This window comes from Natator depressus, chromosome 2 (genome assembly GCF_965152275.1).
Source record: "Natator depressus isolate rNatDep1 chromosome 2, rNatDep2.hap1, whole genome shotgun sequence".
NCBI classification, from domain to species: Eukaryota; Metazoa; Chordata; order Testudines; family Cheloniidae; genus Natator; species Natator depressus.
This window is the reverse complement of record NC_134235.1, coordinates 75139842-75167307: the sequence shown is the minus strand read 5'-3', so window position 1 is coordinate 75167307 and position 27466 is coordinate 75139842. Positions and strand designations below refer to the sequence as shown.

Sequence of the window (27466 nt, the reverse complement as noted above, 5' to 3'; positions counted from 1 at the left end):
AGGGAATGGAAGAAGGTCCGATATCCTATGAAGCAGCAGTAATCTCTGCCTCTAGTAGTACTCCATATTTATCCATCATGGAACTGTCCTTCCAGAGGAAGGTGGAGTCTTGGACAAAAGAGATGCACAGTAGCCATCCATACCAGGCAGCTGCTCCATCTTGCTGTGTAAGTCAGTGAGGAGACACCACCATTCTGTGGGAGGCCAATGTGATCTTCAGCAGCCTGCATTATAGAAGAGACAATTGTGCTTTGTCAGACTTCATCTATGTAAAATATTCTGCTTCATTTTAGTCTCTGACTATTCATTTTACCTGGTCAAATAATACACATGTAAATTGAAATATGAGTATTGACTATCCAATTGAATGACATAACATATCTATCACTGACGGAACAAGTGTTAGACAAGCTCAACTAATTGGCCAGCAGTAGGAAAGTAAATAAAAATATAAACGAAAAGATTTTTGAGCTCTCTGGTTTTAGAAACTTTTCATTACAATAACATTTCTGCCAGCAGGTAATCAGACTGGTCATCTGAGAACTTGTGGGCAGGGTTTTGCTGATCCTCCAAAGCATCAGTGTTGGTTTACAGTAGCTTCTGGGGTCTTATCTTGGTGTCTACTCCTAACGCCTCTGTTTAGCATGGATTGTTTCACTTGCCCCTGCAGCAGGTGGGGTCACTGTGCCTTGGCATCCCCAAGTTTGGAGGGTTCACTTTATGGCAGCTCATCCTTCTGGATAGAGAATGCAGCTCCAATTGAGTATGTTTCTACTGACTTTGGTTCTCTGAATGCCAGTTATCCTGGCCTGTCTCGTCATACTTCCTAAGGGTGGGTTATTCAATCCTAGGAGTATGTAAGCAGCAGCTTTTATCCTCAGATCAACAGACAGATATTGGTTATAGCTGCATTTAAACAGCATACTCTTCATTTAAAAAAGAAAGCACAGAAACAGACAAAACTAAAGAAAAGCATTTACTTTTCTTCTCTCGTAGATGCATAGCACAGGAAACCTGTCCTTGGCTATTCTCCAGATGTGAGGATTGGGGGGTGGGGGCATTTGAAAGCAGTTATCCCTGGAGGATTAGTCTATAATATGTCATATTAATCTACTGGGAACTTAAAGCAAAACAGAGTCCCTGTCACCCACCTACTACCTGATGGGTGGGTTTGATATATAAAGAGTGCTAAATATCATAAGAAATGAAAAGGTGTGTGTGTGTGTGAGAAAGAGAGAGAGATGGGAAGAGTCTGTCTGAAGATGGTAAAATATGTAGTGCTTTGAAATTACTTTCACACTCTTTCTTTGTGACTTCAGTTTGATGGCACAAAAGAAATTAGATTGGGAGAGGCCTTCTGTAAAAACTTAGAATATTTTTGTGGTTTTAGTCCAACAGTTCACACAACAGTAACTGAGCGAGCACCGCCAAATTAGGCAAGAAACGGCATGCAATGCCTTGGTTGTTGTCCAACTACCTAGTAGGCACTATATTTAAAAGAAGGGATTTTATTCCCAGTAGTACACGGACATCAGGGCTCATTGCTGCCGCCATGATACTCTACTCTTGCTCACTGAGCCTCGGTGAGGATAACAGACTAACATAACTGTTGCGCCAGTGCTCTAATACTAACCCCCTCCAAGCAATGACATAGATTGAGCCGTAGGAGCCATCTTGGTGCTGCAGTACAGTGGATTCAAATGGAATGAGCTGGGTGTTTCTTTCTTTCTCCCCAAAACAAGAGAGGCAGTTAGGGGACTAGTAACCTTTCCCACCAACTCAGGAGGCATTTGTGGAGACATGTCCTCTTCTGGACTAAACCTGTAGTTAGAGTTCTGCCCAATCCCACAGAGACAGTTAGGAAGAAGGTGTGCCCCTCTTTCACCAGACAGGCAGTGAGAGGTGGGAAGTCAGAGAGCCAGTCGGGCTCAGAGGAGGGGCTAGGCAGTCTCCTCCAAAACAGATGTACAGACAGGTGGAGGAGGGGGACATATCTTGGAAACCAGCCTTGCTAATTGCTTACTGGTAATCTCACAAATGGCTCAGTGCACATGTATGAAGTACCACGGTAACACTTACATTTATTACTGATACAGTACATATGTGCTAATGGGTAGAGCGTATGTAAACAGAACCCAATCGCAAAAGTGCCTTGCTTCTTTAAATCATGAACATAAAGGGAGATGACATCTTCCCTCAGCTATTGTCCAAAGCATGGAGTAAGTCAGCCATCCTGGCTGCCTGGAATCAGTGCCACATCTAAGGTGCAACCCTTCTCAGATCAGGTGCCTTCTGAAAATGCAGCTGATTACCATTCCTGCACTGAACACCTGCCCATCCACCCATCCTTGTTCACAGAGTGCAGGTTAACTGGCTCTCTCGGGGCTTTTAACTGCATTCTTTTCAAAAGGAGCAGAAAATTGTTTTAAAATAAATGGGGATTTGTGTCCCGTGCTCTGAATGCTTATGTACATTTGTGCAGTGAATTTAATAAGTCTGGCTAACAACTGTGATCACCTACCACACCTGCATATTTAGGCACTGCAATCATTTCAATTAAAAATCTATAGTCATGCAAATACAGTGAAGTTGTTCCCTTGAACTTCTGGGAGTTTAGACATGCATTCGCTGGCCACATTTTCCCTTTAAGATCTGTGGAAAGTCCAGCAAGTTAAACATTTGAGATTTATTATGGGCTCCCATGTAAAAGAAATGATCCAATAATATACTTTGCTATTCTCATAAAGTTGTGAATGTTCAGATCTGCAAGACAGATCCTGCCCTAGACCTTGCTGCTTACATGTATAGACCTAGGGCAGTACGTATGTCTGCTTGTCCTCTGCCTATTGTGGCAGAACTCCAGAGGGGTGTGTGAAGTAGCAAAACCTTAAGATAACCATACATTACCACGGAAAGAGGTAGAATTTGGTTTGAGCCAGTATAATGAATTTAAGTTATAATTGATGTTGGAAGGAAAATGTATACTCTTTGGTCCACAGAGGTTACTGTTGTTGCCGTAAGCAATGTAGGCTTGAAGCTTTGGGGTTTTTTGTTGAACTTTTTTTTTTAATTTATATTTTAAACAGAGCTCCAAAGCTTCTACAGCTGCCACAAAAGTCTGAAGAAAACAGAAAGGCAGTAACCTCTTTCCAGAAGCCTAGAAAGAGTTTTCTTCTCCATTTGCAAAGCTTAGAGAGTGAGTTGAGGGAGGCAGTGGTCCAGAAATGGAAGGGAACTGGATAGCTGGATAGCTTTGCGTATAGCTGGGGTTCCTGCTCGTGGAGAGGGATTCACCATTGTCTCCTGTGTTAGGACATTGTTCTTCCTAGACAGTGTAATATACGTGTGTGTGTGTGTTTCTCTTCTATGTGCTAGATGGAAGGAACTTCATTTTAGAGATAGGTCAAATCACTTTTAAAAGCCTTGGGTAATATATTATCGCCCTGCAGCAGTGGTAGCAGGAAAGGAGTTATGGCTTCATGATACACAGTTCCTAAGTATGGATTAAATCCCTGGGACATAATCATAGAATCGTAGGACTGGAAGGGACCTTGGGAAATCATCTAGTCCAGTCCCCTGTACTCATGGCAGGACTAAGTATTATCTAGATCATCCCTGACAGGTGTTTGCCTAACCTACTCTTAAAAATCTCCACTGATGGAGATTCCACAACCATAATCTTGACCAAGTAATTGTGGATATGGTTTAGATTATTAAATATCTGTGTACCTGATTTCTAGGCACATAGCGGTATTATCCAGAGATATACAGATGACATAAAGTGTGTCCACAAACTGTGGGAGCAAAAAGGGAAGACATGTTTGGAAACTCTCTGTTTGTTTTATTTTGATTTTTGTTTCTTTGGATTTATTTTGCATGAAAAAATGTTGACTTTAGATTGTAAAAGCCTTTCTAAAACTGTAAATTCCTTTTCTCCATTGTAAACTCCTCAGGGCAGGGACTGTTTGTTAATACATGATTTTTCAGCATAATGGGCCTGATTCTGATGGTGGCCTCCAGGTGCTATTACAACGTAAATGTGTATGAATAATAACAACAACAACTGCAATTTGCTTTTGATGCTCATTCTAATATTAAAAGAATAATATAATTTATTATAATACTAAAACAATAGAAGTATTTATTACAAGGCAGCTTTCAGAGCTCCTGATGCTCCCACTGACAATTTTGCCTCTGTAATCCTGTCACTATTAATCTGCACCTTAGCTCTTATATTTTGGGCATAAACATTACAAAGACTAACTCTCTGAAAGCCTCTGCTAAAAGCAATCGTTCATATAATACTGTCAAGGGTGACTAGTTCTTCTAATACCATTGTCTTTATTTTCAGATAAACTCCTTTCCATCTTTACTCAAATTTTAGGGTCTAATCTTATGAGATGCTGAGTTTTGTCAACTCCTGTTGAAGTTAGACAAATGGGACAGGTCCTTAAACCACAAACCTACTCACTAGTATGCAATATAATGGCTCAACTGCATCCCTGGTATGACTCTGTCTTTTGAGGGGTTTATGTGTAAGCAGGGGAATAGTCTTGCTATTGTGGGGAACTTTCCTGGCTTCTGCACTACCCCGGTGAAGTGGGCTAGCGAAAGGATCTGAGTCCTCGCTCCCACTTCCTTTACCTAGTGGCCTCCCTGCCCTTGAGGACTCCCCTTCCACTCTCCTGTCTGGCAGAGTCCTCGTAACCCCAACAAGGCTGGGCCCAGGATTCCTGGGGGGCTCGACCCCCAACCCTGCTAGCACAGGGGCTAAGGTGTCCCCACTCCGGGATACTCTCTCTGCACTGGGCACTTCTCTGACCCACTGACCATTACATACAAGTTAAAGCAAATGCAAGTTATTTAATCAACATTAATTTTAAAAAGAATAAGGAAAAATGGAAAGGTTAAAGGAAACACATCACCCCGCTCTGTGGCAGGGAACATCACAAACAGTGTCTCTGGAATGTCTGGGCAGTTCACAGTCTGTTCCTTGTAAGTCCCAGGCCTCCTTCTCAGGCCCTGGCTGTGCTGTAGAGATGCTGTGAGTTGGCTGGACACTCGCTCTGGTGGTGGCCACACGCTCTCAGGCTCTAAGTGGTAGGACCCTTCTTCCCAGTGTCGACCCCGCCCTGTCGGGGTTACGATCCAAGCCTGGCCTGCAGAGCCTCTTGGCTGAGGCGTCTCCCTGTGCTGAGCCTGCTGCCCAGGGTCCCCCTTGCTCTCCCCAGCTGCTCACTGCACCCAGCTCCGGACTGCTCCAGCCCCAGCTCCACCACTCTGTCTCTGCACTGCTGCTGCTGCTCTGCCTCCAGCTCCCTGGGCTGCTTCTTTGGCCCCTCTGGCTCTGGTTGCTGCAGCTCTGCTCCCAGGACAGGTCTGCTCCGCAGGCTGCTTCTGTGACTCTGCTCCCAGCACTGACCTGCTTCCTGGGCTGCTTTTCTGGCCCCTCTGGCTCTGGTTGCTGCAGCTCTGCTCTCAGGGCAAGTCTGCTCTCTCTGGGCTGGGCCTCTAGCTTTGGGGCTGCAGCTCTGCTCTCAGGACAGGATCTGGTCTCGCTGGATCTGGCACAGCTCTGCTCCCCAGCTTAGCTTGGGCCCCTTCTTTCTCCTTAGCTTGGCCCCACTCTGTCTGACCCAGGCAATTCCAGCTCACAGGGAGGATGGGACCTCCCTGGCCTCCTGACTCCCTAATTAGCCTGCCCGCTCTGTCATTCAGGCTGACGTGGAGCATTGGCCTTTCCCCATTGTTCCTGGGGACTGTCAGTCTCAGGGTCCTGATTTCCCATAGACCCTTCCCCTTTTAGTACTGGGAGTTAGCCACTCAAACACCCCCACTGAATGTTAGTAAGGGGCAACAGTCCCCTTACATATGGCAGGGATTGATTTGGCCCTTTGTCTCCAGCTATAGGTAAGAGTAGTAGCCCTGGCTGGATCACATCCAGAAGATTTCAAAGTACTGACAGAGGCTGCTGAGATAATACAACATACCTACCTCACCACACCCCAGAACCGGTCAGGTAAGTTATGACAGTTTATCAAATGTCTTGATCCTGCAGCATAATACTGGAATCGGTGTAGCTGGCTAACATATATTATCTGAATAACCAGGGTATACACTGCAAAACCATGAAAAAAACCTGCATTTATTTTGCACTCATATGTCTTCTGGCCACTAGTCTAAACGTACCATGTCTGTTTTTCAGATTCCATCAGAACAGCTACTCTTTTTTTAATAGAAAGGAAAACCACAAAAATCAGTTATTTTCCTCTCATGCGCAGCAGCCTAGATCCGTAACAGCATGGAATGAAACAGGAACTGTGCTCTGGGTTTTGTTATATTTAATCCTGTACAAGTAACAATTGTAAAGGCCAATTTGTATTGGGATCCATTAGGGCTAGAAATTAAAGTTGTATCCAGGGCCAATCATCCCAAGAGCTCCTTTGTGCTCTAAATTGTGTGTGCGTCCCACTCTTACATAGTTAACTTTTTAGAGGCAAAGCGCCACTCTAGAGATCAAAGGCATATTTCAGAAGGCATGTTTTCATAAAGCTGCCTCTCTTCACCTGCCCCTGTAGCTCCTCCCACTGGCCCAACTCTCATCTGCCCCACGTTCACTTCTTCGGTCTGCACTCACTAGTAGGCATACTAGTTCTGCCAGCTATTCCCCAGCGATGGATGTAGAAGCCCTCTACACCAACATTCCACACAAAGATGGACTACAAGCCATCAGGAACAGTATCCCCGATAATGTCACGGCAAACACTTCATCCATACTGGCTAGGATGGTGTTTTCTGGAAGAACACCAATGGACTGTAGCTACACACCACACAACAGAAACACTAACCCAGGAACCAATCCCTGCAACAAACCCTGTTGCCAACTCTGTCCGCTTATCTATTCAAGGGACACCATGAAAGGAGCTAACCACATCTGCCACTCCATCAGGGGCTCGTTCACCTGCACATCTACCAATGTGATATATGCCATCATGTGCAAGCAATGCCCCTCTGCCATATACATTGGCCAAACCGGACAGTCTCCATGCAAAAGAATAAATGGACACAAATCAGACATCAAGAATGGTAACATTCAAAATCCAGGAGAAGAGCACTTCAATCTCCCTGGACACTCAATAACAGATTTAAAAGTGGCCATTCTTCAACAAAAAAACTTCAAAAACTGCAGAACTGGAATTAATTTGCAAACTTGATACCACCAAATTAGGCCTGAATAAAGACTGGGAGGGGCTGGGTCACTACAAAAAATATTTTTCCCTCTGTTGATACTCACACCTTCTTGTCAACTGTTGGGAATGGGCCACATCCACCCTGATTGAATTGGCCTCGTTAGCACTAACCCCCCCACTTGGTAAGGCAACTCCCCTCTTTTCATAAGCTGTATATTTATACCTGCTTACTGTATTTTTCACTCCATGCATCTGATGAAGTGGGTTATAGCCCACGAAAGCTTATGCCCAAATAAATTTGTTACTCTCTAAGGTGCCACAAGGACTCCTAGTTGTTTTTACTGATACAGCCTAACACGGCTACCCCTCTGAAACCTAACAAGAGACAGTCCATCTTGCTAAAGACAAAAGTTCTTTCACCCGCTGCAAAAGCAATAGGATTAAAGAGGAGTGCAGACAAACACCTATAGCCCCCAGATAGCTGTGGATGCCCAGGACCAAGATTCCCAAACTCCAAGTTCTTATGAGTGGATATGAGTCAGGAATGTCATTCCTGGATACCAGCCAGAGAGAGTGGAAACAGACAGGCCATTCTGAATTGAGGAGATCTGAGTTCAGATGCCTGGTTTAATAGATAATGACAGTGCCTGCAAATCTGCCTAGGTTCCTCCCCTACCCCCCCCCCCCCCGCCCCACTCATAAACTGACCAACCCCGACAGTTATTTTGGGGAGTATGTCTCAAGCACCCTGTGCCGCTGGATTTAAGGGGGACACAACCACTCTTTCTATGTCCATCTCTTGTTATGGGGATCATGGTTCAAATCCCAGCTTCACCTGCTGTTAGAATTTGGGGCTCCAGCTGTCTCTCCCCTACAGATCTTGCTGCTCTTTGCAGAACTTCAGCATTTCAGCACTTGATCTGCGCTCTGATGCCACTCCCCTGCTGCTGCCACCATGGGGGAGTTCCAAGGGCTTTCCCACATGTGTTAGCAGCAGCTGTTTTGTAGCTGTGGATATGGAAGAAGCCCTGGCTATGGAAGTTAATGAGAGCTTTGTCATTGACTTCAGTAGGGCCAGGATTTCACACCTGGACATTATCTACAGTGAGTCATGGCAGGAGAATCTAATATATCTGTACCCTACACTGGAGAAAATCTGAACAGCTGGCTAGATGGTAAAGCCTTGAGTTAGCAAGTGAGGCTTCCCCAAAGGGTAAAGTACCTTAACTATATATAATAGGGAAAGGGAAAGTTATAATGTGTGTGGAAAAGGTCAAGGACATTCAGGAGACACTGTCCCAGAGGAAGAAGTAGCAGGCCATAGCTTCCTGGGGACTTGTGAGCTGATATCAAACATATCTTACTTATTTTTCCTCCATCACAGCTTACTTCAGAGATCTGACAGTGAAGTAGGCGTCCTAAAGTGAGTAACTGTGCGATCATATTGCTGTAACCCTTCTAATGCCTCACCCCTCCCTTTTGTTCATCACCTCCCACACATTATGTCATGTTTGATTTCTGCAAGCTCTTTGGGGCGGGGACTGTGCCTTTCATTGTCTACTCAGAAACTCCTAACACACCTTTAGGAGCTGAAAAATTATTAGTAATAATAATAATAATCAGCTGAAATGGAATGAGGCTTGTAAAGAATGTCTAGAAATTGAAAAACTGCCTGTGTGATGGTCCAGTCTTGAAGAACTACATCAATAGTAGGTTATAGGGTGTTTTTAACCCCAGGGGTTATGAAGAAAAACCTTCCTTTGCTTGAAGCTGTTTTGGTGGGCAGTAAATTGTGCTATGGTTGAAAAGACTGACAACGCAATGGGCACTTGACAGCCTGAACTGTTGTCAGTTGGGCTAAGTGTTCACCCAAGAGAGAGATTATTGGGCACAGCAGCTGCTTTATTGAAACAAAAGTGAGATTCACAACGACAAGGCAAAACATACCATGAACCATGCACCTCAAGTACTGCAAACGTCATATGCCATAAAGGTTAAGTAATACTGAATAGACTTCTAACTCCATAGATGTAAAAGAATGTGTACCAGAGGCCACTTTAATGGCAGATGTGATACTTGCCATATCCTTAAATGCAACAGAAAACTATGGTGTGGTGGTATGGCCTAGTAGTTAGAGCATGGGATTGGGACTCAAGAGGCTGGGTTCTATTCCCTAGCTCTGCCACTGGTTTGCTTGGTGCCCTTAGGCAAGTCACGTCAGCTCCCTGTGCCTCAGTTTCCCCATCTGCAAAGTGGGGATACAGATGCTGGTCTTTGTAAAGTGCTTTGAGAACTACTGATGAAAAGTGCTTTCTAAGAGCTAGGTGGCATTACTGTTATTATTAAACTGTCATATAGTTATGGTGTTTGTCATTTACCATATGTAGGGTTCCCTGAGACATGGCATTCACCATGGGTAACAGACACTTCCCTCTGAGGTACTCTCATCAAGCAGTGATTAAGTTACTTTCATCTGTGTTTCTGGGTACCTCCCTGCTGAAAGATGATGCTTTAGGAATTTCTAAGAGTGGGATCTTGCACCACTAAGCATTCCCATTGACCTGAGTGAATGAGAGGAGAACCAGGCCCTAAGTGCTGGTGTGAGACATTTCCTGTCATCTAGAATGAGACATGTGAGCTGATATACATCTTTCACAAGTGGAAAGCCTGATTTTATGGTGTCATATAAGACATGTCCTCCATGGAGGACCCACAATCTGTTTGAAATTTTTCATCCGTACTGTTGGTTTGACCTTTACAATGATAGAACAATACATGAGCAGGCTGTAGATATGGCCAATCAACTTCCTAGTGTGTCTACATCCCCTGAGCTTTCTGAGAACAGTTAATCCAGCTAAAGTGTGAAGAATTTGTTTTCAATAAGACCTGGGAGTCATTTTTACAAATTTGGAGATCTTGTAATGTATTCATTTTGCGTTGAGCTACAGATGCCCCTCTTCATCCATCCCATATACCCTTCCTAGAGACACATTGGGGGCATTTGGATTGTTACACAGATTACAGAATTGCCCATCTGGAGACCGAAGCCCATGGAGAAGCCATGATTCTGCATTGCAATCACAATAAGTCTGCTGCTCTAATCCCACCCACTCAGATGATTTCTTGCAAGGTGATAGCCCTAAGGTTGAAGAATTCATAGTATGTCCAGCTGGCCAGAGGAATAAGTCACCACTGAAGGGAGTCACAGAGTTCACTACATCTATAGCCTACTAGAATAATTAAAGATGAGACCATATTTATCTCTGATAGCAATAAAAAATACTAACCTAAAATAAAGCCTGAAAGTGATATGGTGATATACTGGGCTAGTTTTTCAAACACTGAACTCGTTTTTTCCTACCTAACATTTTCAGAGTGAGTTAGATCATTTAGATGTCTAAGTGCCTCACTGTACTCACAAATCTGGGATTTAGACGTCTACAGAGCCTAAATTGTGGATGCAAAGAATTGTGAGTGCAAAACTGTGCCAGGCTGAATCCAGGCTGCAAATCTGGACACCAAGACTCTTTAAGTACAAGTGTTCAGAATATTTAGTTTTAGAAGGCTGTGAATTGGATCTCATTCTAAAATCCAATTATATTAAACAAATTATATAATGCCGATTTATATTGTGCTAGCAGATAGCCTTTGGTGCTTTCAAAAATTTTATGTCTATACTACAGAGCCTATGCTGGCATAGCTCCCTAGTATAGACACAGCCTACACCAATAGAAGGAGTTTCTCTGATAGGATAGGAACACCACCTTCCCGAATGGTGCTAGCTATGTCAGCAGAAGCACTCTTCAGTCTGCAGTGGGGGGTGAGCTTGGCATGGCTATGTCAGTTTGAGGAATGGGTTCTTTCACACCTTTGATTGATGTAGCTATGCCAATATAATTTTAAAATGTAGTCCAAGCCTAAAAATTTAAGAGTTTAAAATCCTATTGGAAGTCAACATGACTTAGGAACATCGAAACATTAACCTTAGTGATGGGAAAGACCTACAGCACGGGTTCTCAAAGTGTGGGCCATAAACCACCAGTGGTCTGCATAGCCCTTTCTGGTGATAAACAGAAATACATATTTTGAGATTCCAGGGTGGGGTTTGGAAGAGAGGTGCTCCCTGAGAACTGTACAGCCTTTCCTTATTAAATGTTCTGCAAAACAAAGAAACGTAGAGATTCACTGAACCACAGTAGCAGGTTACCCAGTCTGCCAATCTCAACTGGGCTTCCCTACATTTTTTTCTCTAGTGCTTTTTCCAGTCTAGTGTTAAATTTCTCTGGTGTTGGGGGAATTCCATAATCTCCCTTGGAGCCTCACTGCAGTTTTTAATAGTCCTCATGATTAGGAATTGTCTCCTGATATTCAGCACACATCTTCCTGTTCCTAAGTTTAGTCCATTACTTCTGGTTATGCTGTTCCTCTTGGAACACCTTACACAATTCCTCTACCTCCTGGCAGATGGTTTTCATACCCCTCCCCCATCTTCATCATTTATTCATATTTAGTTCCTTTAATTTCTCCTCTTAAATGAGTCTAACCACAACTGTATTTAAGGGCACAAGAATATTTGGGTAAACCCACAAGTACAAACACCGTTACTGAGTCCCCCAGTTACTGCATCGGATGGTGGCTGGAAAACGAGGCAGCTGCTGCCCACTACTGTCCTTGCTGAGCAGGTGGCTTTCTCCCCACGCCTCTCACATCTGGATGCTACTGAGACACGGGGCTCAGCAGGCAGACAGATGAAGGTGTGATTTGAAAAGAGCTGCCATCTGCTTATCTTCACTCCTTGGCAGAAGCAGGAGTTTCCTGCTTTGAAATGGAAATTTAGCATCTTTCTTCCACCTCATCCTGGCCCTCTACTCCTGGCTCCCACTCGGCCTTCTGTTTCTTCCCTGCCCAGTCAATTAGCCTGGGTTAAGGGAGTCCTTGTAACCTGCTTATTCCTTTTGCAGCAGCGGGGTCTCCCTGTATTTATCAGCCCCCTAAGCACAACAGTGGATGCTAGGGTAGGATTGCTAGTGGCAATAGTCTAATACTATTCAGTCAGCTCTCCCCAAACAGTGACTGTCTTCCTGGTCTGTCTTGTGATGCCACTGTGTGTTTGAACAAAAATCACACTTCTGCCTTTTTTTTAAGTCATATATCTCATTACAGGGTAATTTTTGAGTTTGCTGTCAAATCTGTAAGGAGAAGGACGGGCTTATCACATTTCTGTCACAAAGTACCCTTGTGATTTGGGTCAATTTGCTTAGGATTGCATTTTCAAAGGGCCAGCCTCTGTTTTGCAGGTGCAATTGGCCACAAAATTTTGCCTGAAGTTTTGCACCTGCTATTGACATGAAGATGCAAATCTAAGTATCTGGGCCTCTAATTACATGATTGATGGTACAAATCGGGTAGTGAGAAGGTCAAGCACTCAGATTTCTGCCTGCAATGTACTGCCACAAATATGCAGGCACAAACTTTGGGGATGCCACAGATAGGAAGACCAGTCCTTACCCACAACTGGCCCCTTAATCTGCATCTCCTTTTCCCTTCCATGTGAGATGTGGACAATTACACTTACCCACCTATAAAGTGCTTTCAGAACATGGGTTGAAAAGAGCCACATAAGTGCAATGTTTTATTATAGTATTATTATTAACAGCCATATGTGTCTTTCAGCATTAATGCTTTCCAAGTGTCTTCCTGTCATTGCATTTCTGTACCATAGATTCTGCTCCAGTAGAGTTGTACCTCCTTAGACTAGGGCTGACTTGACCCAATGTTTCAATATTTTCCCCAAAATTGAAATGTAGTCACTAACTTTTCCATGTTGAATATAATCTAATTTTGATATTCCTTGCTCATATTTCTAGCATTTTTGGGTCCCTTTGTAGCACTTTGTTGTCCTACAAGTATGGTACTTTACACTGGTATGTAACAGAGAGATCTGAAAAAGAATATATCCTTCTGTCTCTTTAAGTATTATAATAAATCATGTTTGGATTTGAAAGAAAATCTATGAGTTAATTTCCTCTTCCATCTACAGAACCGGCTCCTTTACTTTGAATGCCAAAAAAATTTTAATAAGCACTAAATTGGCTCTTAGTTGGAACAAGTCCTTTAAAAAAAAAAAAAGATTGCTGAAATGTGAAAACTAGCCACTACTAGAGACAGGTTAGTTGTTCATGACATTTGGTACTTCTCCCAACTTCTTGCTGTATGAAATCAGTTGTTATCTTTAAAATGAATATAATAGGTAAAATTTTCAAAAGCATCTAAGTGGCTGAGGACACGAAATTTCATTTTCAAAAGTGATTTAGACCAGATTAAGGCACCTAAAGAGGCAGATAGATGCCTATTGGGACTTTAAAAAGCACCTGAGCAGGTTAGGCATCAAACTCTCCTTGAAATCAATAGGACTTAGGCTGCATAGAATTGTAGGACTGGAAGGGACCTCGAGAGATTGTCTAGGCCAGTCCCCTGAACTCATGGCAGGAATAAGTATTATCTAGACCATCCCTGACAGGTGTTTGTCTAATCTGTTCTTTAAAATCTCCAATGAAGCAGATTCCACAGCCTCCTTAGGCAATTTATTCTACTGCTTAACCAACCCGACAGGAAGTTTTTCCTAATGTCCAACCTAAACTGCCCTTGCTGCAATTTAAGTCTATTGCTTCTTGTTCTATTATCAGAGGTCATGTTTTCTCAGACCTTTAATCATTTTTGCTGTTCTTCTCTGGACTTTCTACAATTTGTCCACCTCTTTCCTGAAATGTGGCACCCAGAACTGGACACAGTACTCTAGTTGAGGCCTAATCAGCGTGCAGTAGAGTGGAAGAATTACTGCTCGTGTCTTGCTTACAACACTCCTGCTAATACATCCCAGAATTATGTTCGCTTTTTTTTGCAGTGTTACACTGTTGACTCATATTTAGCTTGTGATCAACTATGACCCCCAGATCCCTTTCTTCAGTACTTCCTTGTAAAGCTCACTAGGTGCCTATCTGCTTTTTTAGACACCTGAATATCTTTATAAATCTGGCCCTAAGTCACTTTTAAAATGAGACTTAGGCTTCTAAGACACTATTAAAATTTGAACCAATGGATATAATTCATTCATCAGCAAATATGCTGAGTTGCTATTGGTATAAAAATATATATGGCTAGTAAAACAATGGATTGATTAATGTTTTCTTCAATTAGAACAAGGAACCCCATTCAAGTTTCTCTTTAGTGAAAACACTCCACAAAGAGAAAGGAAGGACTTCTTTTTTTTAACAGCAAGTTAGTTTATACAAAAGTATTTGTATAGCGTTATATTGGGGCCATTCCTGTGCTGGTGCACAAATGACTGAGGCAGAAAGCATATGAAGCCTTTATTCCCTATGCATTGGACAGGATTAAATCCCTCTATAGCAGTGGTGAGCAATCTGGGGCCTGCGGGCTGCACATGGCCCGTCAGGGTAATCTGCTGGTGGGCTGCGAGACAGTGTTTACATTTTTCAGAGTAACAGCCGTGTTAGTCTGTATTCGCAAAAAGAAAAGGAGTACTTGTGGCACCTTAGAGACTAACCAATTTATTTGAGCATAAGCTTTCGTGAGCTACAGCTCACTTCATCGGATGCATACTGTGGAAACTGCAGAAGACATTATATACACAGAGACCATGAAACAATACTTCCTCCCATCCCACTCTCCTGCTGGTAATAGCTTATCTAAAGTGATCACTCTCCTTACAATGTGTATGATAATCAAGTTGGGCCATTTCCAGCACAAACCCAGGTTTTCTCACCCTCCGCACCCCCACACACAAACTCACTCTCCTGCTGGTAATAGCCCATCCAAAGTGACCACTCTCTTTACAATGTGTATGATAATCAAGGTGGGCCATTTCCAGCACAAATCCAGGTTTTCTCACCCCCCCACCCCCGCTTTTCCAAAAACCACACACACAAACGCACTCTCCTGCTGGTAATAGCTTATCCAAAGTGACCACTCTCCTTACAATGTGTATGAAAATCAAGGTGGGCCATTTCCAGCACAAATCCAGGTCCCCCCCCCAAAAAAAACAACAACACACACACATACAAACTCACTCTCCTGCTGGTAATAGCTTATCCAAGGTGACCACTCTCCCTACAATGTGCATGATAATCAAGGTGGGCCATTTCCAGCACAAATCCAGGTTTCTGCCCCCCCCCCCCCCAAAAAAAAAACCACACACACACAAACTCACTCTCCTGCTGGTAATAGCTCATCCAAACTGACCACTCTCCTTACAATGTGTATGATAATCAAGGTGGGCCATTTCCAGCATAAATCCATCCACAGGCATGGCTGCCCACAGCTCCCAGTGGCCTCGGCTCACTGTTTCCGGCCAATGGGAGCTGCGGGAAGCAGCCTGCGGGCTGCATAAACAGGAGCACTAAGAGATGAGCCTGACTAAGTATATCAGCCTGTGCAACATGTCCCCGGGGGGTAGTGGGCAGTGAATTAGGGGTATGTCTATCCCCGCCCCTATCCCTCAGTGGCTAGCAGCTATGCTGCAGTCAATAGCAAATGCTGGTTGACAGCAAGTAGGAGCAGCAGGGCTGTGAGCTCCTGGGCAGCACAGCTGCAGAGCCCGGCCTGACCCGGTGCTCTGTGCTGCGCGGCTGCCTGTCCTAGTTCAGCTGCACCGCCAGCCACTGGTGCTCCAGGCAGCGCGGTAAGGGGACGGGGGTTGGATAGAGGGCAGGGGAGTTTACGGGGTGGTCGGGACCGGGGGGTGTGGATAGGGGTCGGGGCGGTCAGAGGGCAGGGAACAGGGGGGTTGAATGGGGGCAGGGGTCCTGGGGAGGCAGTCAGGAAGGAAAGGAGGGGTTGGATGGGCCAGCGGGGGGCAGTCAGGGGCGGGGGTTCCGGGGGCGGTCAGGGGACAGGGAGCAGGAGGGGTGGATGGAGTACGGGTCCTGGGGGGGCAGTCAGGAATGAGAGCAGCGGTTGGATGGGGAGGAGGGGGGCAGCTGGGAGTCCGGGGGCAGTCAGGGGACAGAGAGCGGGGGGGGGGGTGGATGGGGCAGGGGTCCCCGGGGGCCATCAGGGAACAGGGGGGTAGGATGGGGCAGGAGTTCTGGGGGGGCCTCAGGGGTCAAGAAGCGGGGGGGGTCGGATGGGGGCGGGGGCCAGGCCACGCCTTTCTGTTTGGGGAGGCACAGCCTCCCCTAACTGACCCTCCATACAATTTTGGAAACCCGACGCGGCCCTCAGGCCAAAAAGTTTGTCCACCCCTGCTATAGATTATGTAGTAATTATATTCATTACTTAAGAATTCCCAGTTATCACTTTGAGTGTTGATAGGTTCTTGTCCCAAGATTAGGCCCAGTATTACGTGCACAGTTGCAACACTCACACTATAGGAACCCTTCTGTATTACAATAGTTTATTAATACATTTAGCAAAGTCACAAACACTTTAACTCAGTAAGGTAGATAGAGATAATACAGAATCTACATCTGAATATCTATATACTCATACCATCCCTTGCAGAACAACCTGAAATGTTAGCCACTGCCTTCCTCATCACCATCACCTTCTTCCTCATCACCACTGGCCATCATTCTGGCACCTGCCGGGGACTACATCTCTCTACTCCCACAGCCAGGCTGGGATACAACTTTTATAATGTTACACTGATGCTGCTATGTCTAATGGATATTCAGTAGAGGTTTCTCTCCCCCCGCCCCTTCCTTATTTGTATTTCCTCACCCTACTAATGTCGGGGTGCCTTTTTCCGATATGAATTAGTATATGAATTCTCAACTTATTATCATATACATCAATTCATTGCCATAGCACTCTTGTAGTCCGATATCTGCAGGTGTTGATTCATGTTCCTGGGGTTGGCTGGTGTCGTTATGGTAAATTCCAACAAAAATCCCCCTTATACCTTCTATTCTAAGTTCCCCAAAACATGGAAGTTTCTGTTGAGCTGTTTATCTGTGCCAAAGTTCACAGGCTTCAAGCCTTATGCTGGCTGCTGAAGCTAATGTCTTATAGGGTACAGGCCTGTAGGTTCCTTGCATTACTGCTGAATATAATAAAGGCAAAATATAATGAAGGCAAGACAGTGAATATAATAAAGGCAAGCTAGCCCTATGGGCTACAGTCAAGACCATTCAGTGGCACTGAGAATGACTTCTACTGGTGCTGAGCAATTCCTGAGTGCTGAGCACTCTCAGGTCCCATTGAACTCATCTCAAGAGATTCTTAGTACGTTGAAAGCCCATTGTGCCTCAGGAAGGCAGACTGCTCCCAGAATTCCCCAAGTGCACAGGGGCACACCCATTGCACCACCCTTTAGGAAACTGGCTGGTTTGGGGAGAAGGTGAAGCTATTACCCCACCTTCTTCCTGTCCATTTTGGGGTGGCTAGTGCACCTGGGGGTGATGTCTCTTCATTCTCTGTATTCTCAAGTGCAATTTTAGCCCACCCCTAAGTTGGTTGTAAAGAGAGGAAAGCTCCTTGAAGCCTTCTTCTCTCATACACTTGTTCAAGGACCATTGAGAATTTGGCCCCAACTGAGTTCCATATAACATCTCTTTGGCCTGCCATGAGAGCTCTAATCATGGCCAGTAGGATTCCTGCTTCAGAGAATGTACTCTGCAGCATCTCTGTTTCCAGTTGGTAGCACCAGGGAGGAGTTGACCGATGGCAGGAAAAAAGATCGTGTCAAAGCACAGCAGTTAATAGGATCATAAGGGCTTGGTTTCTTAACCTAGATACTTCTGATGTTTTTATAGCTTTTTTTATCAAAATATTGTATGATCTTTCTTGCGACAAGTTAGTTTATTCTTCCTAACTGCACATGCAGTGTAGATGGGCCTGGGCTACGTCTGGCCCAGAAGGCAGATACTGGTTTTACTCTTCTCTAGGAAATGGATATGTATTTTCAGATGAACTAGTCATTTGTTAAAGTTCATACTCTTTACAATAATATTCCTAAATTTCATTATGTGCCTTTAGTCTACTGGCAGTAAGGAGAAGTCTCCTAACTGCATTTGAAGGTGATCAGTTAACATTTTAATTATTTATCGTGCTGTAACTTATAATGCACTTGGTATCTTCCCCGTAAAGCTTTTCTTCTCTCTTTAAAATGGTCTCTTTAGTATCCAGCAAAGGGTTTTGTTGCAATAAGAATTAAGGTGTGTCTCTGAGCTTTTACCTGGGAGCAATAATGATGTTGTCAAGTGTTTCAGTTGAGACCAGCCCAGGATTTTTGGGTGGGGAAACAGACACTGTTATACACCATCTTCAGTGATTCCTTCAGAGGGAAGCAGAACGCCTCCAGAGCTAGGGTGTAAGAACATCGAGTGAGTGTCTTTTTACATTGACACCAAAGTGAGGGGGGAAAGGGAACAGCAGGGTAACCACAACTCACTTGGACTTGTATCTAAGAGTAATCAGATGCAATGGATTGGCTCCCCTTCAGAACAACTGTTGTTCTATTCATTTTAATGGTAAGTAGAATTTTAAAACAATATTTGTAAGCTCTCTTTTAAAGTCTGTCAAAGTCCTTTTCTGAAGATGATTACATTTACTGCTGCCTCTACTTTTAATTACATTGAAACTCATATTAATCAATAAGGCAATTTTAAACATTGTGCCTTAGAAACTAACCATTGCTCATTTTCAATGGAATCATTTAAAAAGCTTCCACAAGAACAGCCTGTCTTTAATTTTAATGTTATCAGAATTATTTCTTTTGAATATAAATCTACCCATTGTACCATTCTGATTATTAATGCATGACATATTTATAATAAATACTTCTTAACAAGCTGCTTTCTTTATTAATTTATTATTTATTATTATTATTATTATTTATTTGGTTGTATGTTTGTCTTCATTTGTCCAGTTTATCAATGGGAAACAATCCAGCATTCTTTAAAAAATAATGGCTAGGACTACTTCACAATAGATCAAACCCTATAGTCTTTATTCAGGCAACCCTTCCCCACCTCCCATTTCATTAAATTCAGTGGAGGTTTTGACTGAGTAACAATTGCAGGATTTGGCCCATTAGTTAATATTGCAAGAAACCATCACTGCTTGGTACATTAACATAGTAACATTAGTATCTAAAAGTAGAGAATAAAGAAATCCTTACATTGGGGGTGTTATTCTCTTAATGTGTTTGTTTATATTATTGCAAAAAAAGAAAATGGTGCTTGTAGTAAGGCAGAATAGTTGTGTAAGGTGTAGGCATCAGGAAGCTGAAATTAACTAAAACCAGAGAGATATAAAAGAGGATTACAGAGGATTTGGTGGTGCTCTGTTCTGGCATCATATTCTGTTAAAGTTTTGGATTTGTTTTTCATAGTTTATCTTGCTTTTCTAGAATTAAGGACAATTATAAGGCCCTAAAAACTAACAAGAGTAGATTCCCTATACAATGGTTTGTTTTGTGGAGTTTGTTTCACACAATCTATACAATGAAGTGTACACATATATTAACCTTTTTTAATAATACTATTAAAATTATCCAAAGGATTATTGACATAGAATAAAAAATACTAGGTCTCATTTTGGACAGATTAAGCAAACCTTAGTTCTTAGATTTGCATTCAGTAAAGTAGAACTAATCAACATGGGCAGCAGCCAAGTAAATAATTTTAAGGTTTGGCAAAAAACAGACAAGGTTATGATTCAGATTATTTTCTGCTTGTTTAATGCAACATACAGGTCTCTTCCAGGTCTGAAATACTGTGTGTCATAATAACAATTTTAGCCTTTTATTCAACATTATCAGCATTAGGTAAGATGAGGTTATTAAATCACATGGTAATAGGTATTCTTCATGTTTGGAACTTCAGTGAAAATAAACTATAACTGTACTATAAATTACCATCCATTCGAGTGCACATTTTACTGTAGAAAAATAATCTCTTTCAACACTGCAACAGTTTAATTTAAAAAAAAAAATTTTTTTTTACCATAGTTTTGTGACTGAGTCAGGATTTCAGTTTCAACCAGGAGAAGTGAAAGCTTATGTAAACACTAACCACATTTTGGCTGTATGAATAGTCATTATGCAGAGATATCAAGTACTGCCATTGGAATATGTCTTTCTCTTGTCACAGAAGGACTGGTCAAATGTTCATAGCTGGAATTTACAGGGATCTTATTTTAATTCAGTCTCAGTCCAAATGGATAAGAAAAAGAGGCTTTTTTGTACATATAGAAGTAGAGAGATTAAATAAATTATGAAAGAATTCAGTTTTAAAAAATGACACAAGGCCTAACCTTGTACTCCCAACTCACGCCAAACTCACATTGATTTAGAGGTTAGGTTTTCCATCTCTTTTTTCTTTTTTTAATGAAAGACACCTATGTGAGTGGTATATTTGATGATGGGTTAACATATTATTAATAAATTAAGCTATATAAAATTGTTATAGAAATGTACACCCTGTAGTATTCTGAATGCATTCTGAAATGAAAACCTTAATTTACCAGAAATAGACTGTGCTCTACAACTATTAAATTTTTAGTACACGTTTCCCCATTCGTGGGCCTGATTCTGCAACCCTTACTCATATGACTTCAAAGGCATTACTTGCATGAGTAGAGGGTGTAAAACTGGATTTTGTATGTTGTATTTGCACAGGCATGTTTTGTGGAAATTGTATGTTTGATTCAGTATGACTGTTTTCCTTCCAGCTACCATGTGATGGTTAGTTTATAACAATCTTAAATTCACCACCTCTCTTGCGTGGCCACTTTTTTTCCATATATTTTCTTCACTTTCTCTTCTAATTGCAAACATATGGGTTGCATTGTCCACTCATAATTTGGTGGGATAATTACAGTATGCTGCGGGGGGCCAAACCCTCCCCTTGGATATGCATGTAGAATACCCACTGAAGCCAATGGAAGTTGCAACATGTATCTAAGGGAAGACTTTGGTTTTAGGAACTTAGACCAAATTTTTCAAAGTGTCTAAAGTTAAGTACTTAAATCTATATTTAGTCTCCTAAATAAAAGTGGACTGATTTTCAAAGATGCTGAATGGAAACTGTGGGTTGTAAGCACCACTGGAAATCTGGAAATTTTTATTTAGGAGCCTAAATATGGATTTAAGTACCTAACTTATGAAATTCAAGTTTGAAAAAAAATTGTCCTTAGAGTCTTTACTCAGGTTAGTTCTCCATTCATTTTTCGGACTGTTAATGTCAGTTAAGAAATGGAACCCCACAGAATTTCTACAGGATTTGGCCTGTATTATTTATCAGATAGAGGAGAACAAATCCTGATGACAAATTTGTTAAGGTGTTTAGTTGGATGAATACAAATATTTAAAAGTGAATGAATCTTTGGGCCTTATTCTTCTCTCATTACCATGGGGAATGTAACTTCCATTAGACCAGTGGGAGCAGGACTGGGAAAACATAGCATGTATAAGTGTCGCCTTCAGCTTCCAATATATAACAGAAAGCATCTGGCCTTTTTAAAGTTAACATCATCTACAACAACAACCAGAAAAGTCATCGTACAAAGTTTCCCCTTAAAAATGAAACTATTTGTTAATTAAAGGACAACCAGTAAGCTAACAGCAATAAGAAATATGCGTTTCTGTTTTTATTTAGAAGATACTATGCGGTTTGTTTAAATATGTAAGGGGAAAGTTCAGTCCTTAAGCTTCAACCTTATATCTCAGTATTTAGCATACAGTGGCTTGGTTTGGTTTGGGTTTTTTTATGGTTGAGTTACAGAACTCTGGAAATAGATGTTCATGAAAGGAAGGGTTTGTTCTCACGGGCCTTTACTCAGTGAGAGTTTTGGCTGAGTAAGGAGTACAGTCTGTGACCTAAAGTGCTGACACAAACATAACCACAGTGGCACAAGGATGACTAATATATTGAGTGTGAGTGCCCAATACTCCTCCCAGCGAGATCAACAAATACTCCCCTTGACTTCAAAGAGAATAGCATCAGGCCCTTTAGGAATGATGTTGGGAAACAGAGCAAAAAAGGAGTTATGGGCATGTTCAGTCATTTGGATGTGAGCAGGTGGAGCAGGGAGGATTCCATAATTGCATATTATAATATTGCTTGGCAGTCAGCTAGTGATTAGTTAATGTCTATACATTGCTTTGAAGATGCAAAGCACTATATAAATGCTAAGGGCCAAATTCTGCTCCCAGTTACGGCAGTATAAATCTGGAGTAGCTCCAGTGACTTTAATGGTGTTATTGCAGATTTTTCTCCAGTGCCAGTAGCACAAGTCTTTCATATTATTCAACTGAATTGCAAAGCTTTGAGACAGACTAAACATAAAAATGTTTAAGATTGTCCCAATAAAGATGGGTTTTTTTCAGCCTCGCATCCCCCACCCCAATCTAGCAAATACCTCCCTCAAGTGCCTACTTGCTCTTCTATGGACTTCCCTTCAGCAGGAAGCCTCACACAGGCTAATGATCTGTGAAAGGACAAAAATCTTGATGGCACACTGAAGAGAACCAAGGCTCAACCCCTAAGCCTTCCAGCAAAGCTATCAAGTTTCCCCCTTTAATCAACTTCCTACCTGCCCCAAAATTCCAATAGTGTACCCCACACCTTGTACCTTTTCAATGGCATCTATTGCTGTACATGTAACAAATCAATGGCTGCATAGATACTACAGCACTTAACTATGTAGATGTTTGGTGTCGTAGACATACTTAATATTGACATATGACCCATGTGACCTTGAGCAAGTCATTTAGCCTCCCTGTGCCTGAGGTCCCCATCTGTAAAATGGTAATAATAGCACTTCCCTACCTCCCAGGATAAATATACTAAAAGATAAATATACTGTGAGGATTAATATACTAAAAACTGTGAAGCGCTTTGAGATCTACTGATGAAAAGCGCTATATAAAAGAGCATCATTATTATTATACTGTATACAGACTTCACATTCATCAGCTCAATGTGTACTTGTAGCATGAGGACTCTTGACTCAAAAAAAATGCGTCCCCTAGTAAGAGATCCTCCATTAGCCACAAGTAGTGTCAGGGCATTTTTTCTGTAGAGCAGCCACTAGAGGACAGTGGTGAAGCTAATCTTCCAATTCACAAACAGGAAATATGGAGTGTAGTTGCGTGAAATCCTTCTCTTCCCCCGACAGTTCTGAGGTGCACGTTCAGAACATTCCCGGCTAGCGGGGGCCCAAGAGCAAAGGAAAAATCTCAAGTATAAAACTTGTATCTCTCATGGCTTGCCAGCTGTGTTATCTCCAGGTCAGGCAAGGCTGAAAATAAAGATTTTATGAATATTCAAAACCTTAAAGATTAGTACTTAAGGGTTCTTTACTAGCACAATTATTGTGCAGTGGTAATACTATATCCTTAACACAACTTTGTGATTATACATTTTCAAGACAGGAATTCTAATGAATATCTTAGAGTATGTCAACATATGGAACATAAGTTACAATGTTGTGTCTTATAATATACACCAATTAATACAGACACTGGGCAAGATTCTCTAATTCTTGTACATGTTCCTGGGCCAAAAAGGTTGCTTGCATGCCAGAGCAGATTTCATCCTAAGAAAGAGGAAGCAGTGAGGCTACCAGCACTGTCTCTTAGTGTTCCATTTTAATTCCCAAAGACGATGCACAGGAGCTCTGCCAAAGTAAGCAAATGCTAAAAGGCACCTAATCAGTGTAATGTTTGGCAGGGTTTTTCCTCATGCCCCCTTCCCGGTGGTGGGTGTAATTTGCTTCATGCTCTCCCTGAGTTGGGTCAGCTCTGCATTGACATCAAAGCAGGCTTGTACCTGTCAGTCTGACTGCAGCCCTTTGTAGGTAGAGTATCCTCTCCTTCTCTCTCTAAGTGGGTAATAATTGTGCCTGAACTCAAATCCCATTCCATAGCTGAATGTTTAAATTGTCACCTATATGTACATTTTTAGATTAAAAGCGAGGCTAAAGCTACTAGCCCAACATGCCCACAGCTCTTTCTTTCTAAAGAGCCAATCCACATTTATAGTTATCCTTTCAGAAGGAATATTCTTCTTGCCTGTTTAGGTCCAGATTCTGCCCCCCTACCTCCAAGTGAATAGTACCTTATTCTGTGAGTAGTCTCCTTGATTTCAAGGTGCTACTCAGCTTAAATTCAGGTGGCAAAATCTGACCAATAATCAATTCTCTTCATCTTGCACTAATGAATTGGGGCCAGACTATACAACCTTACTCAGCGGTATGCGGTCACACAGGCAGTCCCACTGATTTCAGTGGGATTACTTGCAGTCCTGCTACTTTTGTAACTGGTCACCAATGTGCATAAACAGTTCACAATATGGCTAATTAGAGCCCAGGGGGCAAAACTGCCATTTGTGAACCTCATTGCCATTGGAAATAAGTGATTTTTAAAAAAAATAAAGCAAGCGGTATTAAGTGACTAGCTTCTGACAATATACTCATTCAGGAAATCATTGAAGAAAAATGTTTACAGGAAGGATGCATGAGTTAAAATTACCATGGGCTACACAGTAACTTCTGTGAAAACTACTATTATTTATCTTCCACAACTCTTGGAATAATATTCATTTGTTTAAAATGCAGAGCAAATGAAACTGTGGTGGCTTACTGCACAGTAGTACATATGTACACTGAGAAATGGGCTTAGTAGCAGGGCTTCAGGCAAGAGAAGGCTATAAAAGATAGCCAAGGATGGTGAGAAAAGAGAAAGTTCACAACCCCATTGAGCCACTCACCATTGGTGTGCCTTTTCAATACCAAATGGAAATCAGGCCCGATCCTGTAACACTCGCATTAGAATTCCTTTCTCATGAAAGAGATGAAGGATCGGGGCATAAATCCATAACTGATACTGTGAACGGATAATTTTACTGTACAAATTGCACTTGTATACTATATTTAAGAGTATAGTTAGCTAAACTAAGTTGCATTTTAAAAAATGGCTCTTTCCTCCTGAGCTTTTTCTCATCTCAAAGCAACTTCATATTGGATCTGATCCTGCAATCTTTACTGACATGAGTAATTTCCTTACTCAGTTAGGGCTTGATCCAAAGCCCACTAAACTCAATGGGAATCTTTCCATTTACTTCCCTGGGCTTTCCATCCAGAACTTAATGTCTTTGACTTAATGGAAACATCCATATAAGTAAGAACTTCTCACATGAAGAGTGGTGCAGAATCTATCCCCCTATACTTAAACCAAGCCAGTATATTGGTCTAGGCGTGAACTTTGGAATGAATCTAGTAAGAACAACTGCAGCCTTTACACCAATAAATCTCTCTAAAAAAAGATCTGGGACCTTGTCTTGTAATCCTTTCTTTAAGAAACCCACTCTCACAGAATCAGATCAGGCCAGATAATTTTTTATTTAATTTTGTTTATGCACATTTAAAGAAGAAGTTTCAATTTTTTAATTTAAAAAATATATTAGGATTCTAAATTATGAACAGACAATTATGAAATATAAATTACATTTTCTAAAAAAATGTTTGAAAAATAGTTTATCCTTCACTTACCTGCCAGGGATAAAGCTTAGGAGTCTGTGCCACAGCATCAGGAGTTGAAGACATCAGCAATGCTAAAGCAGAACACAATACTCAGTTTTAGATGTTTGTGTTGTGATCAGTTCTTGCAAGGAAAACACTGATCCCTGGTCTCAGGGTCTTAGAAGGTAAGTAGAGGAAGAACAGATTTTCATATTTTTTTCTAAATATAAAATTGTTGGCAGCCTTTAAAGGATTCACTTGCACTTCCAGTGAAATCAGTGAATGTCTTTGACTTCAGTGGAGGTAGGATCTGGCCCTAACAGCCCAGTTCTATACTACTTGCCCAGTTAACTTCAATAGCAATCAGGCGAGTATCCTTAGCAGCTCTCATGATGTCTCAGCACCTCTTTCTCACAACCTTAATGTCGACCTATGCAAGATGGAGCCGTAAGTGACTTGTTCAAAGTCATACAAGACCGTAGTAATGTCAGGACTGGAACACAGGTCTCAATTACTCAGTCCTGTGTTTTTTTACAAATAGTTCTCACTGTCCCTGTTATGTAATGAATTATTGAGAACATTAAGATTGTCAGCTCCTTGTTTTTATTGTAAACTAAAGTTTATGTATCATATTTCTTAGTAGCCCATTTTACCAAGTCTAGATCACTGGGCAGCTCCATTTGTGCCTATTTATAAGTCAGTTATTACAATGTTGAAAACTCTTCTTATTTTAGATACTAAAAAGCTGGTATTGTCCTATTTCTAGAAGAAATGTTATGTCTAACCTACACAATGTGTAGAAAGTATTTTGCTATATATTTGACATGATTAGTATTTGACAGAACAGGCATTGTTTTGATATATAAACATATATATAAAACCCCAAATTATTTTAATATATAAACATTGGTGAGTAATTAAGTTAGGTAGAGGACTGAAATAAAGATGTAAAGAAATGGAAAAGATTAACCGTTGTGTTATATGTTTTATATGTGTGGTGGATTTAAGGCTGGGGAATGCAAATTGATGCATCAGGAAGAGGGAGTCTTAGTATATCAGGCAAGTCCCATAATGATTTACCCCCATATGACCCAGAGATGTCAATGATTTTATACAGGGTGTAAATCAGTTAAATGCTTGACCTTTGCTTTTGATTTTATCAGAACATCTTGCTTAGTAAAGGGAAAAAAGTGCATTGAACTATCTTCCTCCTGTTCCCCCCCAAAATCACCATGATTTATTGAAGTGACTTATTTCCCATACAGCAAATAAGCCATACTTGGCTCCTAATTTTTAATTTTACAGAAAGAGCCTTTGCCGAGCAGTTCCCTCTTGAAAGATGGAATAAACTAGCTTTTGCTTTTTCTTATTATTCTCTGATAAGAAATGATGGCACTAGCACCCCTTCTTCTGATCAATTTAATTTCTTTGTTCCTCTTTGCTTTGTGTTCCTTTGATTATTTTTTTCAACAAAAAACTAAGCCCAGAACATTGTTTGTAGCATTAGGACAAAATTCTGCTCAATTTATCCAGGCAAATAGCCCCACTGAAGTGCCTGTTCCAGCTGAAGTAAATGGCAAATCTCCCATTGACTGAAATGGGAGCAGTGTTACACCATTGGTTATATAGCTTCTGTGGCTACATCACAGTTCTTAACTGGAGTGTTTACATTCTGAAATTATTACTAGTTGTGATCAAACCATTTAACACATGCTCATAAGTTATCTATTGTGAAATTGCTCCTTTAATCCAAACTTGAAAAGAAATCTGGGTAAAGTCACACTGATGTG

The 27466-nt window shown here is 41.7% G+C and overlaps 1 protein-coding gene and 1 long non-coding RNA gene across 2 annotated transcripts in view; one reads left to right on the top strand and one right to left on the bottom strand.

Moving 5' to 3' along the window:
- Positions 1-125: 125 nt before the first annotated feature.
- Positions 126-27466, bottom strand: part of LOC141981437 (uncharacterized) — a 69707-nt gene continuing 42366 nt past the window's right edge. Inside the window, exons 2-3 of the long non-coding RNA XR_012637775.1 lie at positions 25707-25768; positions 126-224 (exon numbers count right to left, since the gene is read on the bottom strand). This is a non-coding gene — a long non-coding RNA (uncharacterized LOC141981437). The remainder of the gene's footprint in view (positions 225-25706; positions 25769-27466) is intronic.
- LOC141981436 (desmoglein-4-like) overlaps positions 18635-27466 on the top strand; it is a 33469-nt gene continuing 24637 nt past the window's right edge. Inside the window, exon 1 of the mRNA XM_074943110.1 lies at positions 18635-18682. Within this exon, the coding sequence (XP_074799211.1) occupies positions 18635-18682 (48 nt within the window). The remainder of the gene's footprint in view (positions 18683-27466) is intronic.